Source organism: Acomys minous (genome assembly GCF_964271855.1).
Source record: "Acomys minous genome assembly, chromosome: 15".
NCBI lineage: Eukaryota > Metazoa > Chordata > Mammalia > Rodentia > Muridae > Acomys > Acomys minous.
In genome coordinates, this window is record NC_140497.1 from 29931211 (window position 1) to 29954803 (window position 23593).

The following is a 23593-nucleotide window of genomic DNA, read 5'->3' on the forward strand; positions in this document are numbered from 1 at the left end:
ACTGGAGACCAGGGAGAAAATCCAAACTCAATTGCAATTCTAGACAGAACATTCGGGTAATAACTGAAGAATTTCAGTAATTTTAACTTAACTCTCCATCAGATAGGCATTTGATGCATTGTTATTTGGTTGGGTTTGGGTTTAGCTTTTTGAGATAGGGTTTCATGTATCACCAGCTGGCCTGGACCTCACTAGGTAGCTAAGGCTAACCTTGAATTCTTTATTCTCTCATCTCAGCCTCCTAGGTGCTGGGATTGAAGCCGTGTGCAATCACATCTGGATTACAAACTCCAGTTTTTAGGAAAGACATAACTAACCCAAGTAGCAGGTTTTTAAAAGCAGTTTAGTGGTATAAAAGAGGGCATCTCTAAGAAGGGAAATAGACAAGCTAGTCTCTAGCTGTCATTTCCATTTAGCCAATATCCTTGGAGAATAAAGTTTTCAGATTTTTTAGGGAAAAAACTTAATTACTTAAATAAAAGTGGTGTAAGTAAATGATGTCTAAATAACAAAACAGTTTAGATAAAGTAAACATAACCCATGTATATAATAATTCAGGTACAATAATTTTAAAATATAACTATGACCTTAACATTTTTGAGAATAATGATAAGTATTGCTCAAATTTCTACTTTTTTTATTTTGACATTTTAGTTCTAGTCACAGTTGTAACTATAGCCTTTGATCTTTACTCTAATGTTTGTACTTTCACATTCATGGTTTCTTAGATGTTTTATTTTACATATAAAAGTGTTTTGCCTGCATGTATGTACATATATATACCATGTCTGTCCCTGGTGGTGCCTGTAGAAATGAGAAGGGGCCATCAGATACCCTGGAACTATGGTTATGGATGGCTGTGAGCCACCATGTGGGTGGCGGGAACCAACCTGGTCCTCTGGAAGAGCAAGTGCTCTTAGCCACTAAGCCATCTCTTCCGCCTTTCTTGAGTGATGTTTTAGTAATTATTGGAGGGATAGTGAGTAGCCTGCCTTGTTTTGCCTTTTTTTTTAAGTACTAATTTTAAATTATGTTTTTTAGCGTGCTGATGACATCACAAGCTTAGTAGCTGATACTACACTTCTGGTTCACTTTTTTGGAAAGAAAGGAAGAGCTGAGCTCAACTTTGAAGATTTTTATAGGTAAGCTAAATTTCAGTTGAAAGTTATTAGAATGCTGAAGTCAGGTGGTTTTGAGAAATCATCTAATACAGTAATACTGTGCTACTCTGTTCTTAATGGGAATTATTCTGTTTAGTGTCCTCTATTGTTGCTCTCTGTAGCTATAGTAATGTTACACAGTTATTGAAAGATAAAAAATGAGTACATCTTGTGTATTTGGAAGAGAATTCCTTAGCCTCAATAAACGACAGTACAAATGGCCAGTATGATCTGTACTCTCCACTGTGCTGTTAACTGTTTTGCAGATGGGCAGCCTCAAGGCCCAAGAGAGAGGCTATTTGTTTAAGTACCCCTGTCATTAAGCAGCAGTCCTTCTCAGAGTGTAAAGCCTTGAGCCATTTATATAATTAAACTGTTTCCATATAACCTTTTCTAGGAAAGTACATTTATCTTGTTCTGTTTTTTCATTATTTTATCACAGATTTATGGATAACCTACAAACAGAAGTTCTAGAAATAGAATTTCTTTCCTACTCTAATGGAATGAATACTATTAGTGAAGAAGATTTTGCCCATATTCTTCTACGGTATACTAATGTGGAAAATACATCTGTATTTTTGGAAAACGTGCGCTACAGTATACCTGAAGAAAAGGTGTTTAATCCCATGTATTTATTTTGTTATATGCATTATCTTGAAACATATTATCTAGTAAATGCCAGTTTGTATTGATTTATTGAATAACTTTATTAGCTCAATTTCTCTGTGAATTAAAACTATTTTTGGATATATTCTATTCTTTTCCTTTTGTATGCCAAATACTTTGTTGATTTTTAATTCAAGTAGAGATCAGTGTTCTTAGAAAAGTATTTAAGGCTACAAGTTCGTTTTTTCTTTTTCTTTTTTTTTTTTAATTGTAAAAAATTGTTTAATCGACAACAATTCCTGCACCTAAAGCTCAGTTTTTTGGTTTTTTTTTTTTCAAGTTATGACTATTAGCATTTTTCAAGAGAATTCTGATGAGTTGTTTTGGAGTTTTGGCTAGTACTAAAACAGCTTTGTTTCTGTCACCTGCTCTTCATTTCCAAAGCACCTCTAATAAAAGGTCATTTGAAGAGTGCCATTGAGTGAGTGATCTTATCTGCATTTGAAATGAGGTTTTTGAACAAGTTTGGATGACATGAGTGGTTTAGAACCTGGGACAACTACTTGACTGTTTGCTTGGTTGCAAATGCGGTGTCAGCCCTTTTGAGCACTTGCATTATCTAATGGTATTTAAATGCTTCACTGCAACCAAATAGAAACTGCTGTCACAAGTATCCCTTTAAGCCTGGGGTGTTTGGGATCTATTGCCTTCTATTTGTGTTTATAGAAGGACCTGGCTGAACTACAAGAAAGCCTGCAAATAGATTGAGTTTGTTTAGAGTGGATACACTGTGTCAGTATTAACAATTTCAGAAAGCGGGTGGGGAGGCTTGATGCATCTGGCTGTTACTTCACACTATCTTTTACTCAAATCACTTTATCTGTTTACCCACTAAACTGGATTTCCTAACTAGCAGACAATTCCCTAGAAATAAAAATTATAAATTATGCTATTTAAGCTATTACAGTATTATATAAAAGGACCTTTAATCTGTTTGTCTTTTTTTTCTAAATGGAAACAAGAAAAACTATAACTTACAAGGTCAAATTGTTGCAGGCTGACTTTATAGAAACCTTTTACAATTTATTTTACATTTTTTACAATTAATTTTTATATCTGAAATTATTCCAAAATTTAAAAAAAAATCTGAAGTTAAATTCAACTTTTCTACATATTTAATTGTAGAAGTATCTCCACAGTTATAGGAAGATTGCATCATCATGGATTCGGATGGTGATTGCTTGTTCAGGATTCCCCGTCAGTCTCTCAGGACAGCCTTGCAGGCATTGACATTTCTTTTGGAAAAAGAGAAACTAAGGACTTTAGACACTTGTCCACTCTAACCCAAGACTCAGGCGGTGTTCTTCTGTTGTACTCTACTTAGATCTTTCCCTCCCATCCACCACTCAGCCCTTTCTTCCCAGTAAAACAGAGAAAAGCTGATACCTGAGTGGCACTTAACATTTCTAAAGTATTTTCATTTTCATTCACAGATATTAAATATTTATTAGGCTTTATTATAGGAACAAATGATAAAGTGACAGGATAGGTGAATTCTTCAGTGGAAACATGCATTACTAGGAAGATAAATATAAATGCTGTCAAGAGGATCAAGAATACGAAAACTGAAAAGAAGGCTAGCTGTTAGGGAGGGTTCGTCAGAAGTAGCTTTGAGCAGAGCCTGTATGTAATGTGCTGTGCGAAAATCTGGATAGCAAGTATTTCAGAAAGGAGTGCAGCCAATGGCAAGGGCCTGGGGAGGGAACACGCTTCATTTATTTGAGGAAGTGCTAAAAGATATTTCATTAAAAACCATGAGAATAATAGGTGATGTGAAGGGAGAGTTAGGGAGTCGTCAGGTTTGATAGAACAAAAGAGGTGGGGGCTTTGATTTGATTCTACTAGTGATACTGAGTGGTGGAAAGCTCTTGTCAGGGTTAAACTTTAAAGCTGTGGGTCTGGGGAACTCCCCTCTAGTTAGTTCTCCAGCTGCTCAGCACATCCTTACTGGTGCTCCTTCATTGGCCCCTACAATCAAAGCCAAGATTTGGGAAGCTGGACCTGTTGACTGCTTTTTTTTTTTTTTGTATATTTCTCAATTGTTTAAATTTTGTTGATTATATTCAAGCTTGAGATACATTATTTTATTTCAAATAATGTTCCTGTTAACTGAAGTAAGACCAGAGGAGGAAGTGCAGCCTATGGACATGGCATGCCTGAACAGCTGCTCTCAGCACAGGTCCTCATCCTCGATGCCTCTGGTGTCGGTCCTCTCAGTGCCACTTTCTGCAGTCACTGCATTTCCCCCTTAGCTGTGTCATTTTCATGCCTGAACAAGTTCAATTAGATGACAGTTGATACTGTGTCAATATTTTGATTTTTGTATTGTCATTATAAACATACTGATGACCTGATGCCAAATCATGCAAAAGAATAAATGTGCACAGAAAATGAGTTTGTTTGTTTGTTTTTTTTTTATCGGTTTAAGAAATGGTATTTAGCAGACTATCATAATTGGAACTTTTCCATCCATTTTCTTTGAAATACTTTAGGAAACTTGATGTTGACAGGGCAGTGCTTTAACAGAGTTTACTGTTATCAGAATAGCAATGCTACCCAATAGAAATAAGTCTGCATGAGTCCTAAGTTTATTTAAGAATTGTTTCCAAATACATGTGGCACTCTTGCTTATGAAATATATTACAGATCCTAATGTTTTGTTCTATTACATACATTGCACCTATTCTAATATATCTGTCAATACTAATTGTTGCACGTTTATTTTCCCAAAATAGGGCATCACATTTGATGAGTTCAGGTCATTTTTCCAGTTTCTAAACAACTTAGAAGACTTTGCAATAGCTCTCAATATGTATAACTTTGCAAGCCGTTCTATAGGACAAGGTAAGAAATCATCCTTCAAAATGTCAATGTCAAAATGTCCCTACCTTGTTCCCAGAGGTTTTGGGAAGAGGCTAGTGCGATGTCTAACCTGCATCTGCTTACTCGAAAGCCTGGTTTTATAGTTTCTTTTTTCTTTTCTTTTTTCCCATTGTTTCTTTTCTTTCTTTCTTTTTTTCTTTCTTTCTTTCTTTCTTTTTTTTTTTTTATAATTTATGTGAGAAATCAGTTCTGAAACATAAAAGTATGCAAAGTCTAGGGAAATATGCTGATTTCTTACTGGATTCATTTTTGGCCTTTAATTTCCTAGTATGAAGAATAACTAATAATGTTTATTATAAAAGATCTAAGAAGAAACCTCATGACTCCTTCATACCATCAGAAAATATATGTCTACCTATAGGCACTGCTGCTGGCCATTCACCAGTTCCACAAATTCTCGTTGGTCTTTGCCTAATCAGAAATCAGAAGTCCACAAGCAGAGCCTTTACTAACGTAACATTACTTTACATTAACCAGTTGTTGGGAGGGATATATACAAGTGATTATCTTTTTTTAATTTGCAAAGAGATACATCTGACCTGTAACTTCAGATATTGGTGTCGTCAGGACTGCTTCACTAAAGCTCATTGGTTGGCTAAAAAGCCAAATCTTTTTCCTAGGATTCTCTCCCTTATAACCACTTCCTTATTAAATTTCATGCTGTGTAGGGTCTGTTCATGTCTTCAAGGCAATTTTACCTGTGTTTGCTAGAATCTAGTATGTTAAATTTCAAATTATATTCTTGAGTTTTGTTTGGATTTTTTTCAAATTCTAGGTGAAAGACAAACTATCCCTACATGATGATAATTACTTCTCTCCAAAGCATAGGAAGGGAAGGAGCATTGACCCCCACGGCCTGGATTCCACTCCAGGTTCAAAACACTCCGCACCCACATGTTGTACAACCTCATTTTATTCATTGGTTAGGAAAATCTAAAATTTTTGATACTTCTTTCTTTCTCTAAACTTTATGTTCAAACATTGGAAGTCATGTCTCCATAAATGAAATATATTTTAATATGTAATATACCATATATTTAATATATAGTATATCTTAATGGAATAATATATCCTTTTAAAACGAAATTAGTATCAGTTGATTTGGTTCAGAGCAGAAGTTGCTCTCTTATCGTGTCACTTTTCAAATGTATGGAATAATACCCACATGCTCCTTTTCTGTTGCTGCTATCCGTGCCTCAATTAAAGAAATTTTCAGTAGCACCTAAGCAACATTCCTTCCATTAGCTATTCCTGAAACACACAGAAGACTCCCCCAAAACAAAAAGTAACCTTTCTGTGGCAAAGCTGCTGTGGAAAACGTTTCCCTCCTGTCTATGGGAGTGTACAGGTTCTTGACCTCACATCTATGCAGCACTCGCCCAGGTCCTCTGGGTTCTCCCTCAGCAAGGCTGCTCTTTGTCAAGTACTCCGTAACCTCTGCTCTCAAACAGCACGTGCTCCCTCAGGTGCTCTCACCCGTCACTTCTCCCGCTTTCACTGCTGAAACCGTCCATCCCTGGGGCTTAGCTCCAGTACATAATCAAAGCCTTGAAAGCATTGCCTGCTCTTTGTCCCTCCTCCCCCCCTCACACGGTAGACAGAGTAGGTTAATTAGTCCCTCATCTTCAGTTTCTCAGCCTTTTCCTGGCACATTTTGTGTGATCCTGTATAACGGTTCTTCCTGAAAATCTTGTCTCCCAACTGAACTGTTCCTTGGGAATGTATTTATCTTAATAATCTCTCAAATGTCTCTTCCCGGCAGTAGCCACTTGGTCAGCATTCCTTGATGGAGAATGTATTATTAACCCAGTTGCTCTTTTCATTAAAACCAGTGTCGTCTTTTTCCCTGAGAGACAGCATGCTTAATGAAAGCCATGTGCCGGATGCCATCGGGGATCCTGTTTAGAAAAACTTTTACAACCTTTGCTTGTAATTAACACCATTACTAAAAAAAAGTACTGCTTTTTCTTATTTTGTGACATTTATCTAGATGAATTTAAACGTGCAGTGTATGTAGCTACTGGACTGAAACTTTCACCACATTTGGTGAACACTGTCTTCAAGATTTTTGATGTTGACAAAGATGACCAGCTAAGTTATAAAGAATTTATTGGGATTATGAAAGACAGACTCCATAGAGGATTCCGGGTAAGCCTGTAGATTTCAAGCCTATCAATGATCCATTTTAAATCTAAGTTCAGAAAGAACTTAATGTGAAATATTAAGGTTATAAACATGAAGTGCTTTTAAAAAAAGGCTAAGATGATAGGCCTTACCTGCTTTCAAAAAAAGATCATTTTAAATATATATATATATTATTTGACTTGTAACTCATTTTTATATTCAGTTAGGGGAATATATCTATTGCTGTTTTGAGAGAAGGGTTTTGCCATTTGAGTTTTTTGTTTTCTTTCTCTCTAATGTGGTCTTCAGACTTGCTAGTAAACAAAGAAACATTGCTGTTCCTTGTGGCACATCAGCTGTTTCCTGTAGGGAACTGAAGCCTTAAGGCAGTACATATTCATTACTACCTATAAAATAAACTGAAAATAATTCTTGTTTCCTGAACTGATTTTTCTGCTGGCATACTAAAAAGTAACAGGAGTTTATCTACCCTTTCCAAAAAAATCATTTTTTAAAAATTGCAGCTATAATGTGGCTTAACCACTGTTTACACATCTGACGTAATGGATATTTTAGAAACAGGAAAAGAAAAAGTCCTTTTGAAATTAACAGCTACTACAGGCAGCATTCTTTCTGTTTAAGGGATAAACATTTTAAACAGGAAAATCCATATTTAGAAAAAATAAAGATTATCATCTTAGACATTGTAATTCAATGATTTGTTTAATGACTTTTCAGCCCAAGCTATCTGTTGGGCTGAAGTACAAAGATGCTGTTGTAGTTTAGTGCCACCTAGTGGTAGCTTGTTAACATTTCAGATGACACTTGTAAGGATGTACTTAGAAATCCACTTATTTTTCCTCTAAAATGTTATATTTAGTATGAACTATTCTGTTAGCCTTTGGCACAATTTTCCCTCTTAAGTACCTGACTCTCACTTCTGTTCACTACTCTGTGTGTGCCTGTGCTCCCATAGTGTTCACTATCTGTGTGTGCCTGTGCTCCCATAGTGTTCACTATCTGTGTGTGCCTGTGCTCCCATAGTGTTCACTATCTGTATGTGCCTGTGCTCCCATAGTGTTCACTATCTGTGTGTGTGTGTGCCTGTGCTACTTGTATTTGCACACATTATTTTCTTTGTTTGTTTTTAACTGGCAAATACTCACAGTATGTTTATGGGATACAATACAGTGTCTTGATACATGAATACATTGTGGAGTAATAATCTAATTGATTTAATCTTGTACTTCGTTCCAGTGTGAGCCATTTAAATTTATATTTTAAGCAGTTTTGAAATACACATGGTTATTAGCTATAGTCACCGTTCTGTGCAGTTGATCTCGAAAGGCCTTTTTGCTATGTGACTGGATCATTGTACTTACTGGTTCACATTGCCAACCTTCCCAGCCTCTGGCAATCAGCATCATGCTCTGTTATCTATAAGTTTGACTTACAGATTCAACATATGAATTAACTAATGCTAGATCTCGCCTCACATACATTTCAACATTTGTAATTCTTTATTCCACAGGGTTATAAAACAGTCCAGAAGTATCCCACCTTCAAATCCTGCCTGAAAAAAGAACTTCACAGCAGATAAGTATGTTAACTTAGGTTTATCCTAATTTTCCCAGCAATATAAAGAACAGCCATATTTTTATAACATCTAGACAATAGGTGGGAAGCGACCAGGATTAGAGCTCAGTGGTAGATCACATGTTCAATCCCATGTACCACAAGAGAAGAAATTATAGTTATCTCCTACAGTTTGTTGGGGACAGTGAGGATGTTTGCTAAGGGGCTGAGGACATGGCTTAATTGGAATTGGAAGAATGCTCAGCTAGCACACAGGAGGTCCTGGCTCCATCTCCAGAGCTCCATGGAGCAGGTGTGGTGCTGCACAGCCCTTTTCCCATTGTTGGATATAAGAGCAGGGGAGTCAGGAATCAAGGCCATCCTCAGCAACATCTCCAGCCCCAAGCCATGCTGGGACACAGGAGATCCTGTCTCAAGAAAGGAAAAGGGAAGGAAGGAATTTTTTGTTGTTTTGGTTTTGTTTGTTTGTTTGTTTGGAGACAGGGTTTCTCTGTGTAGTCTTGGCTGTCCTGGCCTTGAACTCACAGTGATCCACCTGCCTTCGTCTCCCAAGTGCTGGGATTAAACGTGTGTGTCACCACGCCCGGCTGAAGGGAGAAATTTTCTGTTAAATTTTCAGTTCTCTATCTGTGCAAGTGTAATCTAAGCTGTACTTTGTAACACAGGATCTTTTAGCACCTAGGGAATTTGTGTTACTCTTTTGTGGGAACGTGTCTAAAGTGTTGCTACAAAAATGGTAGCTTTACTATTAAAGAATGAGTTTAGTTCATGATGCTACAGTAAGCATCCTTACTTTGATTCTCACACATAGATATACTCCTTGCCCCTGTTTGCATTGTTGATAATCAAACCTGGGGCCTTGGGCATGTGAGGCAGCGGCTTTATTGCCTGTTCACATCCCTGGCTCTAGATTTTTATGGTTTTGAATTCATGATCCCCCTGCTTCTACCTTCATAGTCCAGGGATTGTATGCCTTAACAACCATGGCCCTTAGTAGATTGATAACTCAACAACAGAGAAGAATCAAAAATTAGAAAGTGACTTCTTAAGGTAACTTGCTAGTAAATAACAAATCAGTATTTGAGCTGCCTTTGTTCTTATGGTAACACTAAAGTTTTTACTATTATGTTAATCACTTTCCATTGTAGTAATTAAGGATGAGTCAGGAAGTCTGTCCTATTTTTGATTGAATCAAAGAAATATCTCAAACTTGTTAAGCTCCAGAAAGAAGCCTGTTTTTGTTTTTAACATCATAATAACTATGTAATTTTGGTCAGTTGTGTTAGGTTTCCATAATGATGGTTTTGTTGTTTGTTTCGAGATGAGTATGTTTCCCAAAGTGGTTTATAAAAAGAAAAAATAAACTTCTTTGTGTGTTTACATATTTCCTGTGGCTGTGATAAAATACGTTAGCAAAAGCCACTTAAGGGAGAAAGGGTTTATTCCAACTCACAGTCTAAGGGTACCACACTTTGTCATCTTTGAGAAATGTAAAAGAAATGGTAATATTGCTACTTTCCCCAGAGAATTTATGGGCTTTCAATACGCTACTATTTGGTTTTATCCTTCTAAAAAGGAACTGCAGTGCTCAGTATTTTGTGAAGTGGCTTTGAGGCCTCCTGTTACATGGAATCCACTTTGAAATTGGTGGCCCAAAATGGTGAGAGAAGAGCAGGCTTTCTTATCTGTTAAGGTACCTGCTGCCATTCAGCTACCTGGGGTCTTCTGTACTGCTGTGTGGAGAAACTGTACTACCTTACGAAACAAGAGCAATGCACCAAAAAAGTACATAGTGCTGCCCCTGAAATAGTGTCCCATCCTAGTGTAACAGCATCACCCTCCACCACCGACTCTTTGTATTAGTGCATAGGACCGTAATTCAGAGTGATGACCGAAATCTTTACCTTTCCAAAAGTGAGTGTTAAAGAAGCCTCTTAACAAAGTGTGAACTTGGGCCAGTGAGGTGTCTCAGTGATAAATGCACTTGCCACAAGCCTGACAACCTGAACTTCATGATGGAATTTGATAACCGACTCACACATCCACACCATGCTACATTCACATGTGTCCCCATGCACAAATACAAACAAAGAGAGTCTTTAAAAAGCTATGAACTTTTAAACCTAAGTTTTTAAATATTTGATTGTTATATTTCATATGGACTGTTTTTAGATGTCTGACTACTTCATATAGCTTCTTTAAATTTTTTATTTAATGTTACTACCTTGAATTACATGAATATTACATTGGCATTGTGTATGTGTGTGTATTTTTTTTAACTAGATCCTCCTAAAACAGTGATTGAAGAATTATGGTCTACGTGACAAGGCAAGAGGCAAGTTTCTGAGAGTGGATCCCAGTGTGAGATCAGAGCCTGCAGACAATAAAGGGAAAGGTGGAATTTATCTTTTTTTCCCCCTTGAACTGAGTTTGTCAATGTAAAGCAGGAAAACTGCATCTTGTGATTACAAACATTAGCCCTGGGTTTGACCCCAAACACCACCAAGAGAAAACTTACCACAGATGTAAATATAACGAGCTGAGCTTTCACTTTGATTGGCCGGTCGGAACTTTTTCATTCCCTCCACAAGTACATGGGTAGTCCCGATGGCTACCTGAGAGTATTTTTAGATTGTTTATTTATTAGAAATGTCCTTTATTTCAAAATAATTTATGAATGATAGAATATAACAGACCTAAAAATGGAAACACATTTTCTGGTTTGGACTGTACTGCTTCAGGTTTGTCCTAAGACCCTTAGAGTTGTTAGGATGTCCCTGTTATTTATCTTGTATTTATTTGTGTTGAAGTAATTTCAGAAAACAAGTGAAAATTTACTAAGTAATACGATGGTTTACAGTGTACTTTCAACTTTTAAAAGTACTTATGTAATATACATTGTTAGGTTTGTGTAAATTTTTGTTTGTTTTTTCTGTTCTTCGTGTGTTTTGTTCGTTTGGTTTTGGAGATTTTTATGTTTTTCTTTTTTGTTTTTCCAAAGCCAACAGAATTTCAGGTATTTTTTGAAAAGAAATTTAGATTTTTGTGTTTTGTTCTTTGGGGCCGGGGGCTTAACAAACACAGCAATCATGTGCTTCTGTTAAAAGCAAGGGCAGTGGTAATAGTAATAACCATCATCATTATGGTGGAAACATGGTGTTGCTCCTAATTGCAAGTGAAACATATGGAAATAATATTAGTAGCATATTGGATATTGATAATATGTCTATAGCATCAAAACTAATGCAAATGGCTTAGAACTTCAATATATATTTAACAAGTAGAAGATGTTTTGTTTCTTGCAAAAGGACCACATGCAAAATTGATCCAAACAGCCAGTAGTGAAGAATCATGTATGTATAATCTATTATATCTAAACTACGTCTTAAAAAGGGGAAATAAAACTTTCTATTGAAAGAAAAAAAAACTCACTTGAGAGACTCATCAGAAGGGTCACAACTCAAAGCCTGCCTGGGCTATAGTGCTAGCCCAAGGCACCTCAGCAATTTAGAAGAACCCTGTCAATAATAATAATTAGCTTGGTGGCAGAGTGCATGCCTACCATGTGTGAGGCCTTAGCTTTAATTCCCAACACTAAAAAAGAGTAGAAAATGAAAAGAGAATAAAAAGAAAGGAAAGAAAGAAAGAAAGAAAGGGGAAAAAATCCTAGATTTTCACATTGGAAAAGAATTTGAGAATACTTAATAGAACTTTGGCTACCTGGTAAAAATTGGTTTATACAAGGGTACGATAAAATAATAGAATGAGTTTAAGTTAATATATTTGTATATTGCATGTCAAAAGATTATTAAATTAATTAATCTTCTTTCATAATCTGTACTTAGTACAAATTGCATACACTCCAACCATTACTTTGTTTTTGCATATGAATTGGAAACACTGGCTTTATTTTTCTAATTTATTGAATGTGAAATTGATCTGCATCAGCATATTTATAAAAGTAATGTTATTTCAGTGTTATTAGTTTTGAGTATGTGTTTTTAGACCTTTCTACATTCTTTGTCTGATATTATTTATTGCACCAATAGAGAAATATAAATATGCAAGTGTAGTAGAGTCGTGCTTATATAATTTCACTTGCTTTGAAACTTTAGTCATTTGATGACTAAACAGAGATGCCTACCCACTCATTTACCATGTTTCAGGCCTAGATTGGTGTGTATATATATATAATTGAGAAAATACAAATTAATATTTGGCTATAACTTATTATACCTATAAACATAGAAACCTTGTTAATATGGATTAAAATTAAATAAACTATTTAAAGGTCTTTTATAAGCTTGTTATTGACCTAGGAAATAACACTATATTATATGTACAGTCACTATTCTTTATTCCTTTATTATAAGTGGGTTTGTTTATAAGGTGGCAAGATAATGCAAAAATGAGACTAAGTAAAATATTCTGAACAATTACTATGGTAAGAGAACGGAGTACAATGACTTACCTCATATCACTCTTAAACCTTTTTGTCTATGAATTGGAAGTAGAAATATCTCACTGAGGTGTTGGTTAATCAATTGAAATAATTTTTAATGTTTTACAAACAATGCACTAAATACACATATGTTAGCTTCAAATTTTTCTTCTACAAATTTCACAGAAATTAAGCTCTACATAAAATTTTAGTGTTCTGCTTTTTGAAGAAAGCCTACATGATAAATGGTACTGGTACTTGTCAGAATAGTTTATAATACATTGTTTTAACTTAAAGTCCATTTGTTAGTATAAATCTTAATTGTGAATCTACATGTGTTACATTGTTATATTATCTTAAAATAAATGTACCTCCTTTGAACCAAGAAACATTGATGTTTGCTAGTGTGTACGTCAGTGAATTAATTTCTTTCTGAAAATAACATTTTCTAACTTGGAAAATCTTTATGGGTTACCATTGATCATAAACCCACTTCCGTCATAATATGTACTCAAACCAGACTCATGATACCTCTGTAGACAAGTAAATTGCAGAGTCTTGAGTCCTTCCCAGAGTATTTCAGAGGCACCCTCGTTTTAGAGAACTGGAAAGAGTTTGAGAAAGTTTACATGTGACTTAATGGAGTGTCTAGTTTGCTTCACTTAACTAATTACTTAACTGGCTTTAAATGAAGCCAAAACTACAGTAGCCCATGTTACTAGTACTGTTTTTTTATAGGAGTTACCTTGCCAAAAGAAAAACCTAGAAATGACATTTTAAAAGTGTATTAGTTATCTTTCTATCCTGTTTGGTTTGGTTTTCATTTCATTAGACACCCTCACTTTGAAGCCAAGGATGGATTCAGATTCCTTGGCTCAAGCAGTGATCTGGATTCAGTCTCATGAGTTCTTGGCGCATAGGTGCGTGTCACCACACCTCATCTTACTTCTGCAGTGCTTGTAGTCCTAGAGTATGCAAAAATGTGAAATGTGTAATATTCAGTAAATAAAATGAAAACCATAAGTGATTAAAAAAAACATTTTCTTCTTCTTTTACAGGCAACATTTTTTACTTTCTTAGAAGCTCATGAAATAATGGCTTACCATTATCACATGTTATATTCTTTGAAATATCATCTTTGTAATTAATTGTCTTTACATTATAATTAATATTTTAGCATTTTAAAAATAATGACATACCTATAATTATAACCGTATGCATGTAAGTATGCAATGCTTGTAGAACATAAAAAGGTTACTATGAGCTGGGCACAGTAGCACATGTCTATAATAAGCACACTGCCAGCACTTGGGAAGGCAGAGGCAAGTGGATCTCTGTGAGTCTGGGGCCAGCCTAGTCTACAAATTCTACAGACAGCCAGGACTACACAGAGAAACCCTGTCTTGAAAACCATTTTTTTTTAAAGATTACTATGAAATTCATCTTTCAAGGGCAATTTTGTCCCCTTAGTGAAGGACAAGAGGGACATGCGCTAACAGGAAGATGTAGGGAAAACAAGCACATGGAATAGGGATCGGAATAGGGAGTGACTTCTTTTTTTAAATCGAGACTGGGTAACAGGAAAAATTAATCTTAAATACATGGACATAAAGGTAAACATGATATTATGAATGATGTTATATGTTCTCACATGAATTCCAGATAGCAAAGATGGTTTTAAAGAGTATGTGGTATGGTTTGCTGTCCCTTGAAGTTGAATGACATAAAATTGTTACCTCAACCTTTACCTCTGGATTACAGTATCCTGATGTACGCACTTACAGTTTATAATTTTATATGTCCAGAAATCTAGTAAAATGGTATATAATGGAAAAATAAGTTCATTTATGGTGTTGATATGACATGATCTGCAAGACATTTATATGGGAACACAGTAGAGTTTAAAGTGTGTACTCTGCTACTGTTTTGCTCAAAATATATTTCATTACATAATACTGTATTGTAGTTGTATTCACTATATCAGCAGTTCTCAACCTGGTGCAACCCACTGGGTGTTGAATGGCCCTTTAACAATGGTCTCCTAAGACCATTAGAAAACACAGTTATTTGCATTATGATTCGTAGCACTAGGAAAATTAGTTACAAAGTAAAAACAAAAATAATTTTATATTAAAAGCTCGCAGCATTAAGAAGGTTGAGAACCACTGCATATTTTAAAAGCCAAAGAACTATAAAGTCTCATTTTTAGTCAAAATTAATAACTTTCTCCATTTCAGTTTGCTAAAATGTTCATGCACCTAATTTAGCTGTAACTAACTCATTCTGGATTCATCTCTAACATTCTGTACTGCTAATGAATTTGAACACATACACATAAGCCCTTTGTTATTCTGTGAATCCCTGTTGATGGTCTCCATCTCACTGGACCATCTAGGATAACCCCACTCACCTGTAACAGATCTATCTTTTTAGGACCTCCGACCCTAAGACATCCTCTGTGGAGTGAAAATGCCCTATAGTCCCTGGAGAACACTAGGTAGTGATTTTTTTATGTGTTCCTTGAACACACCTTTGGAGAATAGTCTGTCCAGAGACGGCAGTCTAGGGCAGCACATCTCATCTCTCCCTCTACATTGTAAAAGCATTGCCCCGTAGTAGTCCAGCTTTCAGTGTTCTTCTCAAGAAGTTGCCTTCCCTCTGGGCAGCTGAAGTCTTGCTCATTCCTGTTCCATAAGATTTCTCCTTGCAGTACCTTGATACACGTGCATGGGACAGTAGTGTTTTATCTGCCGGCCCCCAGCATCCAGTAGTGAAGATAATTTTTTGAAATATGTATTTTGAGAATGTCCTTTCCTTCTGCCTTCTCTGCCTGTTTTTTCCTGAAACATCTGTTATTCAGATAGCAGATCGCCTATATTCAACCTATAATCTTATCTTCCCTACCTTGATATGTTTATGTTTATTCATTCTGTTTAAATTTTTTATTCTACTCTTAAATTGGTCTGAATTATTCTGTCCTCTATTTATGTTTCATATATTCTATTAATTATTTCTAATTGTCTAATTTCAATTCTTTGCTGTTCTCTCCTACTTCTTTTATTGCCTTATTCTTTTTTGTGCATTTATGTATTAGGCTTCTCATGTTGCAGGTTTTTGTCTAATATCTATCTGATAGTTCCTTGCTCCATGCTTATGTTTTACAGCACATTGGAATCTGTGCGTGGATAGGATGAGCTTTTAATGGGTGGATTTCCCTTCCTGCCTTTCCAGCCAGCCTGTTTGCCTGTGAAGCCCCTTTACTATCAGCACTGACGGGTCTTTTCTCTGGCTGGCTAGAATTCTGCCAGGAAGTTCAAAGCTTTATTTCTATTTAGTTCTATTTCAGAACTGAAAAGATATTTTGGATTCCCCTTTCTTTCTCTGGGTTCCTCCATCTGTGCATAGAATCCTTTGGAAGCTCCGAAGCTTTTCTGCTGGCATATGTTAGGGAGGAGAAAGAAGGAAAGGCAGGGAAGACCCTGAAATCTAACTGCCTCCTAAGCAGCATTTCAGTTAACCATGCTATGTACAGTGCAAGCTTTCGCGTTACCACAACCCTTAATTTCTAGCTTTGAGGAACTCACCTGTGGGAATCCACCTCTTTCACAGTTTTCTCCCATACTAGGCATTTGCATTCTTTTGATCTAAGTTAGTTAGTTACTGTCCATTTCTGAAACTTTAAAAAAAAAAATCCTTTCCCTATATTACCATTTCCAATTTTCCATGAAGAAGACAATTTTACTTTTAAAAAATGAGTTTTTATTCTACTATTTTAGTATAATTTCAAGGAGTAGCAGAAATACGTGTTCAAAACAACATAGCATTTAAACTCTTCAGAATATATCTGGAACTATACCTAAGAAACTTAGGAATGGCTGTCTTTGGAGATTGGGATTCATTGTTATCTTCTTATATTTATATGTATTGAGCCTCTGCTGAACTGTTTTGAATGTTATTAATATGACTCTTTATGTTTTTGAAAGATTCATTAGTTTTATTTTATGTTTTGATTGTTTACCTCTATGTATGTATGTCATCACATGTGCATCTGGTGCCCTGAAAGTCCAGACGATAGAGTCAGGTCGTCTGGTACTGGAGATACAGCTAGTGGCACGTCTCCATGGGTGCTCAGAGCCAAGCCTGAGTCCTCTGCAGGAGCACCAACTGCTCTTGTACACCAAGCCCTGCCTCTCCAGCCTCATGTTTACTTGAAGGAATGTGTATATGGGGAAGGGTACCCACAGATTCCAGGAAAGGGTAGCAGATCCCTTATAGTTGGAGCTACAGGCAGTTGTGAGCCATCCAGCACAAGTGTGGAAAACTGGCCGTCGGTTCTCTGTGAGAGCACAACTTGTTCTTAATCAATTTATTTATACATCAAGACAAATATAGTCATCAAAGTATAGGATCTCAGTTTGATAAATATTTTTAATGAATTAGTTTATTTTCCAATTTGAAGCACAATGAGATTATCCAAACATTACTGAATGAACATTTACTTTGGATATTGAAATTTGACCCTCATAAAAGACTCTTTATTGTTTAATCACACACAAATAAGAGGTAAATCCCATGTTGTTTATTTGTAAAGAATGCCACAAGATGTCCCTTTGAAGTAATAATTTTCACAAGGGTAGAAACAGTCATTTATAGAGTTTGATAAATATTTATTTGTAAGATATGAAGCTTAACGATGACTGTGCTTCGGCATGGCATTTCTGTAGGAATATTTCCAAGCTAACAGCTTGAAGCAAGCAGGTAAAGAGGAAACACATAGCTTAAAGGTGAACAGATTAATATGATAGCAGGTTTTCGACCAGGTAAAATGAGAGTTTAGCATAGAATGGAAGACAATGAAGACATCCACTCCATGCTGCATATTGCTCTAGTTACTGTGCAAGGTCAAAGTTCAAGCTGAAACCTAAAAGTAAGTGCTGTGAAATCTATACTTTTTCAAGTCATCACTCTGGTGCTGAGCAGTTCTCAAGAAGGCGGCTATCTTATATACCGTTTGTGCTATAATATTTAATTACAGTGAGTGTACAGAAGATTAGCTCTCTCAAAGATCCTTTTGAAATCAGATTGCACATCAAAACTGCATTGTGCCTATTAAGCAAGTAAATGTAAGAAAGAGGAGAAGGTGATGTCAAGACTTATTGCAAAATGAACAAATAAAAGAGTAGGATTTACTTGTTGTTCAGCCTATTAAAGCATAGCCAAATGTCAGTCCTCATTTGTCACATGTGTGTTTCTAAAATGTGCAGCAGCTCAGGCCATGCAGAGTATTCCTTAGCTTATACTTGGACTGAGAAAAAAATTAGGAAAAAAACAAACGCTGAATCGATTATGCCAACAATTCAGCTTTTTCTGTTTCTGATACTCACTTTGCTGAGGAGAAAATTAACGTGTGCTTTCGCTACCAGATGCATGCAGTTTTGGAAGCTAAGCTAATTCCTCCTGCAATAGTTAGACCCAAAGAAATTAATCATATTTCTAATGGTTATAGTACCCAGCGGTATTTCTCCCCTTTAAGGAAAAAAAAGGCAAAAAATAAAAATTTTTAAATCTGAGATTTGAGCTCCAGGTCTTCACAGGAGGAAACTGGGTAGCTCAGAGCCTAACTGGACTTGCAGAAGAGGGGCCTCAGCTGGAACAAAAGAGCTCAGTGGAAGTTGTAACTTGAACAGTAGTGAGCATACAAGCTGAGGTATTGGGAACACTTTGCTCTGAACCCACAGTTTTCTACATATAGTATAAATATAGCAATGAAACTCCTCTTTGAGTTAGAAATCTTCAGGTGTCCTGAAATAAGTATACACAGCCACATGTGTGTGCCTTCTACACACACACACAACTGGCTGGAGCAGAAAAAAATATTTTAGATATTGATAGATTACAGACACAATCGTGTGTGTGTGTGTGTGTGTGTGTGTGTGTGTGTGTGTGTGTGTGTGTGTGTGTTGCTGGGCATTAAATCCAATGCCTAACACTTTTTAGGCAAGTACTCTACAACTGGCCTATACTCCTATCTGTATAGCATTTTTTTAAAAAACATTTTATGTTGATTTTATGTGTATAGGTGTTTCACCTGTGTATCAAATACATGCATGTCCTGTGAAAGCTAGAAAAGGGCATACAATCCTCTGGAACTGGGGTTACAAAAGGTTGTTAGCTGTCATGCAGGTGCTGAGAACCAAACCTGGGTCCTTTGGGAAAACAACAAAAACTCCTCCTGCTGAAGCATCTCTCCAGTCCCAAACATAATCTTTTTCAAAAGGTAACCAATCCAGAACAGGCAAACAGCTATGGATACGAAGTAACAGCAGCATTGAATTTGGACTCTGAGAATGTAGATGTTAGAATGGAGAACAAAATTCAAAGGAGGTACATGTGGAATAAGCCATAGATTTGCAAAGAATATTATTTTAAAACTAGGAATTAAACAAGTACAGTTAGTAGGTAAATATTCTAGGAAATAACACCATAGCTTAAATCTAAATCACACCGGATAGTTTTGGCTAAGAACCTGGTATCAAGTGGCCCTTCCACCACAAATAGCTACGCCTCTGCATTCCTTCTGGTTTTGTGCCTTGGTGTGCATTGCAGATAGTAAGGACTCAAAGGACAAAAAGAATGATGGATTGGCAGGAATGAGAGCAGAACTTGGGGTCACTTGGTAGTTTGAGGGAGAATACCATAGAAAACTACACAGAGCCCTGAGATCTGCTGGGTCTTTAATGTAACGCTAAGGGGCACATTAGCAGGACAAAATGCCAGAAAGCATGGCAAAAAAACATACTGGCAGTCAAATAGTTCTGGGACATTTCAGACTTCAAATCAGAATGTACTGTCTCACTGAACATCCCAAATATTAAGGACAACAAAATCCCTACCTTCTATAAAGTAGTATTTGTCTTGTTTGTGGTTTGTTTCTGTGATAAAACACCATGGCCAAGAGCAATTTGGGAGGAACAATTTATTTCAGCTTACAGTTTGTATTCATCATCAAGGTTAGTCACGGCAGGAACTTAAGGTGGGAACCTGGAGGCAAGAACTCATCAGAAGCCATGGAGGAACACGCCTACCACTTGCTCAGGCTGCTTTCTTTTTTAATTTTTAATTTTTTAATTTTTATTTTTTACATAAACATTTATATTAGTACACATATATACAATAAACTACCTACAGCAAGAAGAAACACAAAACAATCAGGAATTATATAAATGTTACATTCATAGTGATCTGGCTATTTGTATTTGGCAGCCTTAAAGTAAACATATTTCCTCTCTTGTTGCGTCTAAATTTCTGAATGTAAATCAAGAAATATGTCTCCATATCTCACCATTATCACCTTAATACATCTATCTAGACCTAAACACATCTTAACCCCTAAACAACTAAGCGTAATTGTAAAACTAAACCATCTGGTCTTCAACCCCATCAGAGACTTGAGAAGGAATAATATTAATTACCTGAGTAGACAAGGAGTGTAGGTTAGCACCTTCCAAAATGAGAATCTGACAGAGACAGTCTGCCACCTGAAACCAGCCACTGGCCAAAATATCCTCATTTCTACCACAGACAGAATTATGCCTAAAAATGGGTAATCTTGGATGCAGGCAGAGTCTACGGCCAAACTCTGCCAAGACAGGTAAGCAAGTCCTCAATAGTTCCTGCCTCACAGATATGTCTGACAGATATACTGGGCCAGGAGGCTGAAGACGATACTTCAGCCTGCTTTCTTCTACACCCTAGGCTCACTTGCTCAGTAGTAGCACCAACCACAATAGGGTGGACCTTCCTACGTCAATCCCTAATTAAGAAAATGCCTAACTTGCCCACTGGCCAATCTTTTTCGATAGTGGTTCCCTCTACTCAGAATATGTCTAGGTTTGTGTCAGCATGACAAAACCCAGCCAACACAATGTTCACTGTAATGTAAATAAGGTACTTACTGAGAACAGGAAAATATGACAAGGAAAATTCAAAGAAGTTCATCTAGAAATGACCCAGTATTTGAATTAATGGATTAAAAACCTGGAGATCTATAATGAGTGAGTTAACCCAGAAGCAGAAAGACTCAAATGGTGTATACTCACTTATATCTGCATATTAGCCCAAGGGGCATGTCCCACGAAAGCCTTCACTTACCAGGAAACTGAGACAGAGGGGAGGACATTCGATTGGGACTCTAGATGAGAGAAGCATGGGAGAATGGCAAAGTAGAAGGATCCAGAGGGTCCTAGAAACCTACAAGTAGAACATTATGATAGGCAGATTTGGTCCCAGGGGTCCCGCTCAAACTAAGGCACTAGACAAGGACAATACAGGCAGTAAACCTTAAACCCCTACCCAGATCTAGCCAATGGACAGAACATTCTCCACAGTAGAGTGGAGAGTGGGATATTACTTTCTCACATACTCTGGTGCCTCACCTTTGACCATGTCCCCTGGAGGGGGAGACCTGGTGGCACTCAGAGGAAGGACAGCAGGTTACCAAGAAGAGACTTGATACCCTATGAGCATATACAAGGGGTGGTAATCCCCCTCAGGAACAGTCATAGGGGAGGGGAATAAGGGGAAATGGGAGGGAGGGAAGAATGGGAGGATACAAGGGATGGGATAACCATTGAGATGTAACAAGAATAAATTAATAAAGGAAAAAAAACCTGGAGATCTGTAGTAAACTGTGTTCAAGAGATTAAGTGAGAAGTTGAACATAAGAGAAGAAATGTAAAGTCTATACAGAAAAAATTAAAAGTGTAAAAGCCAAGGAAATTATAGGACTAAAAAATATTTCTGGCCAGGCGTGGTGGCACATGCCTTTAATCCCAGCACTTGGGAGGTAGAGGCAGGTGGATCTCTGTGAGTTCCAAGCCAGCCTAGTCTACAAAAGCAAGTCTGAGATAGCCAGGACTGTTACACAGAGAAACCCTGTCTCAAAAAACCTAAAAAAGAAGAAAGAAAGGAAAAGTAAAGTATTTCTGGCTGGATTTGGTGGCACATGCCTGTAATTAGTACTCAGGAGGCAGAGGCAAGCAGAACTTGAGAGTTTCAGTCTAGCCTGGTCTACACGGTGAGTTCTAGGCCAGCCAAGGCTACATAATAAAATCCCAAAAGAAAGAAGGAAAGAAACTATAAGTAATAGAAGAATTGAGCAGATGAGGGAGAGTGGGAACGGGATGAATAAAAGACTGCTAAACTTGCTATCTAAACGGATGCACAAAGGAAAAACATACTCAGATAAAAGCATCATGGTGAAATGGAGAAGCATACAAAACAGCTCCCTAAGAATAGTGGAATGGAGGAGTCTTCCTCTTTCTCATTGGTGGGAGTGCAAACTTGTTTAACCACTTTGGAAATCAATCTGGTGCTTTCTCAGAAAATTGGGGATAGTGCTACTGCAAAACACAGTTATACCACTCCTGAGCATATACCCAAAAGATGCTCCACCATACCACAAGGATGTTTACTTAATTACGTTCATAGCATCCTTATTCATAATTGCCAGAATCTGGAAACAACGTAGATGTCCCTCAACTGAAGAATGGATAAAGAAGCTGTAGTACATTTACATAATGGAATACTACTCAGCTATTAAAAACAAAGAAATCTTGAAATTTGCAGGCAAATGGATGGATCTAGAAAAAAAACATCCTGAGTGAGGTAAACTCAGACCCAGAAAGATATACATGGTATTTACTCACTTATAAGTGGATATGAGCCCAACATAGATGTCCTCGGAGAGACTCCACACAGTGGGGCATTGGGACAGATACTGAGACTCTCATCTGGACCCTGGGCAGAATACTGAGAGTTATATAGAAGAGTGAGGGAATGGAAGGACCCGGGGGGTCAGGAGCTTCACAGGTGAGTGGATCTGGACCCAGGAGGTCTGCACAAATTGATGCATCAACCAAGGACAATGCATGCAACGAACCCAGACCTTCCTGTTCAGATATAGCTGAAGGACAGCTAATCCTCCGAGGAGGGGGGACCTGCCACTGGACCTCTGACATGCACTCTGGTGCCCAGGATCTGATCACTTCTCCTCATCAGGAGTGCCTTGTGAGCACACAGAGGAAGGGGATGCAGACTATCCTGATGAGACTTAACAGGCTGTGGCCAGGCAATGGAGGAGAGATGCCCTCCTTCAGAGGTCTTGGAGTGGGGAATTGAGCAGATGAGGGAGAGTGGGAACAGGAAATAAGAACAAGGGGATAACAATCAGTATATGATGTGAATAAATTAAATAAAGAATAGTGGGATGAAGAAAAGAGTAGGCACCAAAGGAACATTCAGGGGGTAACATCTGATTCCTTTTCCATATTTAAGGAACTATATCGGCAGAATTCGAAATTTAATAATGCCTAACCAAACCCTCACATTTGGTGGCATCCTAATTGAATTTCTAGAAAAAAGAATTGTCTTGAAGCCAGTAACAAAAGATGGAGGCGACACAGAGTAAAGAGAGAGTAGAACACAAGGCTGGCATGCCACACCCATAAAGTACAAAGAAGGGAGTTAACTTAGAAGGTTTTATCCAAAATTGCCTTTTGTCATAATGGTGGTAGAAAAAAAATCTTTCAGATAAAGATTATAAGAGAGAAAGCAGCCTGCAGACTTGCACCATAGGAAGAAATAGAAGTTGTCCAGACATGTGGAAAATAAAACCATACAGAAACATTGATGGGTGCAAAATGATCTGTCAGTAAGTAGGCAG

The 23593-nt window shown here is 37.1% G+C and overlaps 1 protein-coding gene and 1 long non-coding RNA gene across 3 annotated transcripts in view; one reads left to right on the plus strand and one right to left on the minus strand.

The window, feature by feature from the left end:
* The window catches only part of MICU3 (mitochondrial calcium uptake family member 3), an 85692-nt gene extending 72433 nt beyond the window's left edge, over positions 1 to 13259 (plus strand). For both annotated transcript variants that reach the window (XM_084760037.1, XM_084760038.1), the window contains 6 exons: positions 1042 to 1142; positions 1603 to 1774; positions 4562 to 4670; positions 6700 to 6857; positions 8365 to 8433; positions 10713 to 13259. In XM_084760037.1, coding sequence (XP_084616163.1) covers positions 1042 to 1142; positions 1603 to 1774; positions 4562 to 4670; positions 6700 to 6857; positions 8365 to 8433 — 609 coding nt within the window. In that variant the 3' untranslated portion in view covers positions 10713 to 13259. The remainder of the gene's footprint in view (positions 1 to 1041; positions 1143 to 1602; positions 1775 to 4561; positions 4671 to 6699; positions 6858 to 8364; positions 8434 to 10712) is intronic.
* Positions 1 to 23593, minus strand: part of LOC311584942 — a 753214-nt gene that overhangs the window by 692465 nt on the left and 37156 nt on the right. The gene's annotated exons all lie outside the window — the stretch shown is intronic.